The sequence below is a fragment of the Molossus molossus genome, unplaced genomic scaffold, assembly GCF_014108415.1.
Source record: "Molossus molossus isolate mMolMol1 unplaced genomic scaffold, mMolMol1.p scaffold_m16_p_12, whole genome shotgun sequence".
NCBI lineage: Eukaryota > Metazoa > Chordata > Mammalia > Chiroptera > Molossidae > Molossus > Molossus molossus.
Window position 1 is genome coordinate 92,235,925 of NW_023425347.1, and position 7,504 is coordinate 92,243,428.

The 7,504-nt window shown below is 57.9% G+C and overlaps 1 protein-coding gene across 2 annotated transcripts in view; it reads left to right on the forward strand.

Moving 5' to 3' along the window:
- The window catches only part of CAPZB (capping actin protein of muscle Z-line subunit beta), a 133,598-nt gene extending 127,033 nt beyond the window's left edge, over nucleotides 1-6,565 (forward strand). Inside the window, exons 7-10 of one of the 2 annotated variants that reach the window (XM_036256267.1) lie at nucleotides 822-887; nucleotides 1,562-1,638; nucleotides 2,981-3,093; nucleotides 5,716-6,565. In XM_036256267.1, the coding sequence (XP_036112160.1) occupies nucleotides 822-887; nucleotides 1,562-1,638; nucleotides 2,981-3,083 (246 nt within the window). In that variant the 3' untranslated portion in view covers nucleotides 3,084-3,093; nucleotides 5,716-6,565. The remainder of the gene's footprint in view (nucleotides 1-821; nucleotides 888-1,561; nucleotides 1,639-2,980; nucleotides 3,094-5,715) is intronic. The other variant, XM_036256268.1, reaches the window with a different exon arrangement.
- The last annotated feature ends 939 nt before the right edge of the window (nucleotides 6,566-7,504 follow it).

The window sequence follows — 7,504 nt, forward strand, 5'->3', positions numbered from 1 at the left end:
AAAGAATTTATAATTCGTGAGGGAAATAAGCCTCAAGCATGGGGAGAAAGTAGGCAGAAACCCACAGTCCGTGAGTGAGTGCTCATGGCAGGAATCCCCAGTTCCTTCTTTCCTTTCAGTGCTCGGAGTTTTGATTATTGGGCCGGAATGGACTCTGCCCAAGACTTGAATGGCTGGGTCCCACCGCCTCCAGACCCCACCCCACGGTGTCCCCAGGTTATGCCCTAGGAATCTAGGGTGAATCTCTTGCTCAAATTCCCCCACATCAGTGAGCTTCACAGAACAGCTAGAAAAGGTTGGACCCAGGTTCTGCTCTTACTACCTCTGTGACACTGGGCAGGTCGCTCTGTTTCTCCGAGCCCAGGTTGCTGGCCCTCCATAGCTGCCGCCACAGGGCGTTGGCACGGGAGCCCCCACTGGGGACAGGAAGCCTCGGCTGTGCCTGCCCCCGAGCAGTGTAAGGAGACAGCCTGGGCGCCTCTCCTCTGGGCCCTGGGTGAGCCAGTGCCTGACGAGGTGTCACCTTGCCCTCCCTCCTGTGGGCTTGATGGGGTGCCTGTGCCCCCAAGGGCAGCAGCACAAGACTCTCCCTGGAAATGGGGACCCTGAGCTTTTGCTGGCTGGGCTGTTCATGACCTGCAAGTTGGGTCATTTGGTGCTTGGGCCCCCACTGGGGAATTCCACCAGCACTGCAGCTGGCTCTGGAGGGCCAGCAGGAATACCAGGTCCTCTGCAGACCGTGGAGGGCCCAGCTGTTGGCCGAGGCACCCGTCTCAGGGAGCACTGCACTCTGACTTGGAGGAATGTCTTGTCTTTTGCAGATGGAGAAAGATGAAACTGTGAGCGACTGCTCACCACACATAGCCAATATCGGGCGCCTGGTAGAGGTGAGTGGGCTTCCGGGCGCTGGCTGGCATCTGGCTGTGGTTTGCTTCCGCAGCATCTGCTGATTTGCCCCTGGAGCCTGTTGGCCGGCTTGTTGGCCTCCCTCGCTTCTTCCCTCCAGTTCCCTAGCAGCCAGTGGCGTGTTTCTCCTGTTTTGTCCTGACCTCGTGTTTTCTGAGCCTCTGATCTGGGTGCAAGCAGGAGCTCCTAGGGCACCCCTTGCCCCATCATACCTCAAACACATGCTCCCAGAAGGCTCTGCTCAGGAAGCCTAAGTAAGCCCTGCCTCCCCCAGTAAGCGGAGACCTGAGCCTGACAAGGAAACAGGTCCCCGGAACTCTGGTGGGCTCTGGAGGAACTTCAGTTGCCGCTGTGTTCTCTTCACCATGCTATTTGGAAGAAAGGGGGTGCTGTGCCTGGTAGAAGGCTGAGGGGGTGGTGATGCAGTTTAGACCAGCTCCCAGTAATGGCCAGTGTTGGCCACCAGTACTGGGGTATTGGCGTCCTGTGTGCCTGTGGACAGAGCGCACAGCCCAAATGATAGGGGGGTCTTGGCTGCAGTCGTGCGCCTCCCCCCTGTGGTCACAGCGGGAACTGCAGGGTGAGCTGGTGGGAGGCTGTGGACCTCAGGACTCCCAACTGTTTGCCATTGAGTCTGACTGACCTCCCTCCCCAGGACATGGAAAACAAAATCAGAAGTACGCTGAATGAGATCTACTTTGGGAAAACAAAGGACATCGTCAATGGGCTGAGGTAATGTACCCAAAAGTATAAGTTTTGGAAACCAAAAAGATACGGATTTGAATCCTAGGTCTACTGCTTACTAGCTGTGTGGCCTTGAGCCTCAGCTCCCTCATGTGAACGCTGCAGCCAAAGGGCCCACCTGACCCGGCCGCTGTGCGCTCTGGGCGGGGAAGCACCTTGTACGCGGTCTGCATTCTCAGTAGACGCTGGTTCCTACCTCCACTCTGTCATGTGGGGCGTCCCATTAGCAGCCTCGGTGCCCTCCTCTCTGAAGTCGGCCTCCACTTGGCCCCCAGGTGTCAGTCTCATGTAAAGGACCTGCCCAGCCCCTTTGGCTCTGGGGTCTGAGGGGCCTCCGAACTAGACCCTAAGACAGGAGAGTGCAGCCCGCCTGGCCTGGCCTCCTCTGGTTGCTGGGTTTCTGAGCAGCAGAGTGTCCCACAGAAGGAGCCCCTTCACCCTGCTGCTTTCTGGAGAGGGTCCCCAGCCACTCTGATTCCTTTGCTAGGGCTCTGTTGGCTGTGGCCAGGGTCCTGAGCTGCCCCTCTCACCCTTCCTGGGTCCTCGGTTTGGCTGTGTCCAGGGCTGGCCGAGTGAAGGCGGACGGGCTCTCTGGGTCCCTGAGGTCCTCGGTGGCAGAGCAGGAGGCCAGGCTCATCATGCTCCGTCACCAGCGCTGTCAGCCCTGGACGGGCCGCCCCTCGTGGGAGCCCTGTCCAGGAGGGCGCAGGGCTGCTGAGGGCATCAGATGAGGGGGAGTCTGCCCCGCAGCTCAGCGTGCCACTGAGTCCAGGCTTGCTGCCCTTGGCTCCAGCCCTCTGATCCCCACTCCGGGTACAGCTCTCTCCTTCGGGGCCAGAGCAGAGGCGGAAGCAGCTCTGGGGCTGCCTGGCTTGTGAACTGTCCCGCAGACAGATTTTGATCTCCTACTCATACAGTTTGAAACAGCAAGGATTGCCTTTTGGACCCTGATCTCCCCCCATTTCCCACCCTGCCTGGAGGAAATTTGGCCCCTGGTGGGTTTCCTCCCCACTCCTTCAGGCAACATTGCTTTCCTCTGGCACTTAAGCCGGGGGCCGCTGCCCTACCCACACCAAGCGCAACCCCCAGCCCGGGCGAAGGCTGGGGCAGATGCAGAGCCTGCGGGGTGCAGTGGTGAGCCCTGCACAGTGAGCGCCGCCAGCGTGGAGCTCTGCACTGCGACTCCACACTGCAGCCCAGTGGCCTTGCGGGCATGGCCCTCTTCTGCCGTGTGCCCCTCTGCATCTCCTGTCAGCTGCCTTCCGCCCATGTGCTCCTAGACCCTCGTCCTCTCCCTCCTGCTCCATTCATGTCTGAATGCTCTCTGTAGATCTGTTGACGTTATCCCTGACAACCCCAAGTTTCAGCAGTTGCAGAGGGAGCTTTCCCAGGTGCTGACCCAGCGGCAGATCCACATCCAGCCTGATAATTAGGCCGATCCAGGTACCCTGCCTGAGAGGGCGAGCACCCTCCCCACTAAACAGGACTCACCAACCCGCCAAGTCGCCGCTGGTTTGGCTGTTGCCGCGCGCCACTTAAACCACCACTAACCCCTGTGTCGGCTCATGGCTGTGAGCAGCCACATTAATGTAGACTCGGCGCCACGTAACGTGGACCTGTGTTGTGCGTGTGTTGTGTGTGTGTGTTGCACTCTGGGCGGGGGTTGGGTGTGGGCAGACAGGTGGTTTTGGCTTCGGCTCCTGTAGAAGTCTAGTCTGGGATTAGCTCCGCCTCCAGCAGAAACCTCAGGGCTGCGTGGCGTTGGTGGCCACAGAGCCAGGGTCCGTATCCTGCTTTCTGGTCATCCACGTGCTTCAGAACCGCCTCCCTGAATCTGCCGGGTGCAGCCGGGCCCTCCCCAATTTTCCACCAAGGATCCTAGAAGCTAAACAAGCTTTCTAGTGGGAGGCGGCCTGTTTGAAGGCAGAGCGCAGAGTGGGGGCTGCAGCCCTGACCTGGCCGATGCACCCCGCTCTGGTCCTTGCTGGAGCCTGGACCAGCATAACCTTCCACCCGGATGAGCTGCAGCTGCCCTCTTAAATGCCTTATGCTGACGGGAAGGAAAGGAAAGTAGCCTTGCTCGTTGGTGATGGCTAAGAGCCATGACTGCAGCTTGTGACAAACATGGAAGTAGTCAGCGTCCCTGGAGAGGAGGAGGGACGCTCTTTTGACAACCCAGCCAGGCCGCAGTGCCAGGGCTCAGGAGCTTAGCCCCAGGGCCAGGACTGGACACCAAGGGCCCACCCCAGAAGAGGCTCAGTGGGATCTCCTGAGGAAGAGGGGGGGAGCAGGGGCACTTACATAACCAGACAGCTGCTCTCTTTGTCCCTGGGACTGGAGCACGTTGGTCTGAGCTGTGTGCCTCAGCTGCAGGCCCAGGGCATATGTGCGCCTCCAGCCTCACGCTGGGACCATCGTGTTCCCATCACAGCACTGAGAAAACCCCCTTTAAGGTGTTCCCTGATAGTTCAGCCCCCCCACCCAAGCTTTCTGGGTCCCTGGCCTCAGTGCCTGGTGCCACCCTCTAGAGGCAGGCTCCCCGGTGTTGAAGCCCTGTGCCATGGTGGGCAGCCTGGCACCCACTGTCTGTCCAGGACGGGTCCTCCTTCCGGGCATCCCAAACTCTTACCCCCTGAATGAATGCCCTGCTCCTTCCCCTATACAGCCAGCTGTTCCAAGCCTAACCTGTCTCTTACCTGATCTAACTCTGGTTCTAACTCTGGAACTTTCTCCCTTGTGGGTGGCTGGGAGCCTGGCGTGCTGGGCTCCTCCTTCCCAGAAGAGTCGGCACTCTGCAGGCTGGGGACCGTCCCCGCAGCCTGGGGACCGTGTGAGTCGCTGTTTCACCTGCGGCGTCCTCCCGCCGGTCATGTTAGCCTCCATTAGAGCTTTTCCAGAGGCCGCGTGGCTGGGGTCTGACCCCTTCCCTTGTCGGCGCAGGGCCAGGGCCGTCCAGGGCAAATGGTCAAAAATGTGTATTTCGGCAGCATCAACCAAAAATGTCCATATTTCTCGTGGACATTTTTTCGGTTGTACACAGATTCTTTCAAAACCTTACCTGTTCCATTCCACTCTCTCGCTATTTTGAGAATACTACCCATGGTTTTTCCAGGGTTCAATAGGCAGCATTCACCTCGGGGTGCTGTTGTATTTCCAGCATTTGGGGTGTTTTCCCCTCCACCCCATTCTCTCCCACGGTCAGTGTACGAACCGTGATTCCTGTGGAGCACGCGTCCACAGCGCTCCTGAGAGGCCCCCCCCTTTCCATGGCTTCGCAACGATTTAAAAAAATATTAACAAGTTCTTGGTTAACCAACATTGGGTACATTTGACAAGGTGGTCACTCCTGTCATTGCCTCAGTTCTCTGAGCCTCAGTTTCCTGATCTGTACGTTGGGGTGATAATGCGGAGGCTGGTCCAGGATGCCGTGAGCATCACGGGCAGTGCAGGGACAGCGCTCTGTGGTGGCCAGGCCTGTGCACGCCTGCATGTTGGCCTGGTCGAGTGTGGCTGCTGTGCGGAGGGCGCCCGAGCAGGGCCACTTACCGCAGCCCCTGCTGCCTCTTGCAGTCCAGGCCGAGGGGTTTTCTTGGCCCAGTAATAGCTGATGGAGCCTCACAGCAAAGCCTGAAAGCACCTGTCCTTTGGGTCCCGCCCTGGCCATGAACCCAATGTGCTCAAATGTCCAGGCTGCTGGTTCTGAAACCCTCGCTGAGTGGGGTGCAGGGCAGGGGTGCAGGGAGGGGAGTTTTACAGCGGGAGTCCTTGTGGCCCCGAGTCTGCAGCTGGTCTGAAGCAGAGAGTCTTTGCTGCGTTGGGACCTGTGCCCAGAGGAGTGGACAGGGTCCTGGTAGCTGTGCCGAGTCTCCAGCCTGGGGCCCAGTTGAGCCTCTGTGCGGTGGGCTGTGCGCCCCACAGTGCTGCGGTGCAGAGCCTGTGGCCTTGGGCTGTGCTCCCTCCACAGTGCTCGGGCACTGCTGTCGCCTGGAGAGAGGACGGTGCCGCCCGGCCCCTCGCTGCGCCGCCTCCTCTGAAACCTACTAAGAATTATTTTCCTCCCTGCAGGTCTGTGCAGACTTTTGCAGACAAATCAAAACAAGAAGCTCTTAAGAACGACCTGGTGGAGGCTTTGAAGAGAAAGCAGCAATGTTAAACCTCTGCTTCACGCTAACCGGACATGCCATGCACTCGTTAGATTCCTTTCTTAGAAAGTTCGTTTTCTGCTCCCTGCCCTTGTCCCTTCCCTCCCCAACAGGTCACACAACACCTTGCGTCACCATCACCGACCTGCACAGCGCCATCACATCCTGAGAATAAAGCCGCTAAACACCCTCTCCGTCTCCAAGGCCTGCTTCCCACCACGTTTTGCTATCAAAACTCGATGTTTCCATAGAGACTGTGTGTGTTTTGTTTGCCCAGCCCCCTGTCCCCCCCCACCATTTATAAGCATAAAATACACTGTCTGTCTGCCTCCCCTTTCTTCCCACCTTTTTGTTACATTGGTGTAAAAAATGTAAAACAAAAAAATTTTATGAAATAACTGTGGTGTGTGAAAGATAGAAGAAAAACTGGAAATCTGATTCCACGTGTGTTTGGGAGTTGCTCGGGGTTGGGGAGGGCAGGGGACAGCTCTGGGAGAAAGAGGTGGCCCCGGCATTGTCCTGCACCGCCTGGCCCTGGCCCTCGAGACCACGCTGCGGGCGGGGCCTGCCGACCCTCTGCCCTTCTGGCCAGGTGCTTTTCTGTCAATTTTTATGGAATGCAAAAGGAGTTTTTTGTTTTATTTTGTTTTTGTTTTTTTTTTGTTTTTTGTAAAGCTTAAAAAAATCTACATCTTATACTTGAGCTTCCATACTTAAAAAAAAAAAGGAAAAAAAAGAACAAAAAAATAAAAAAAAAGAAACTGGGACGCAGTGAGCACTGGCCTTGTGTTCTTTCTCGCCCGCCTCGCTTTCCAGGCACGTGTGGCCGTGGCCGTGAGGGCCGCCCAGGTGGGGACGGGCAGCGGGCCTCGCGGGCCCAGTGCCACGCAGAGGGGTCTGTGCAGAGCCCAGGGCGGCCCCTCTGGGCCCCTCCCTCCAGACACCCAGCCCCACCCCCTGCCGGCCATTGAAGTCTCCCGGGCTCCACCTGTGCCCTTCCCCACGCCCCCTGCTCCCCTTTCTTAGCAAACACCTGCGAGGGCCCGGTATGCCCCACGCCACCCGCCCGCCACGGCCCTTGGCAGACGCCCAGGGCCTCAGAGTTGCAGAGGCCTCGGAGCTGCAGAGGCCTCGGGGCTGTGGGCCAGTCAGTAGGGCCCACAACCTGGCTGTCCCTCTCATTTGAGGTGCCTGGGTCTTTGACACCTCTGACCCTGACTCCTTGGTCCTGGCTTCGCTCTGCTTGGTCTGACGAGAAAGTTCCAGGCGGGGCATCTTTAGTGAGGTGGGGAAGGAGGAGTCTGGAGAGAGAGAAGGCTCTGGCCACACGGCTCTGGCCACACAGCTCTGCGTGTCACGGCTGTGGGGCTGTGGGTGGGGCAGGCCCAGAGCCATTTCCTTATGCGGGAATAGGGGTGACAACCTTGGGGGGTGCTGAGTAAATGATTTTCATTTTTATTAGGTTCAATCGTGTGACCAAAAATCACACTTGAAACCCAGAAATTGTGACTGATGTTTACCAGGCCTAATCTCACTCTGCCTTCTAGAATCTTCTATGGGAGCCATCACTGCTCACTTTTGATGCTGTCAGGTTGGAGAGATTGGAAGCAGTGGGCTCTGACAGTGGGTTTCTTAGGTGAAGGAAAGAGCAAGTGGCAAACGGACTGTCGGTAGCTTGACTCGGCCACCTCCCTTTCTCTGCACCAGGCAAG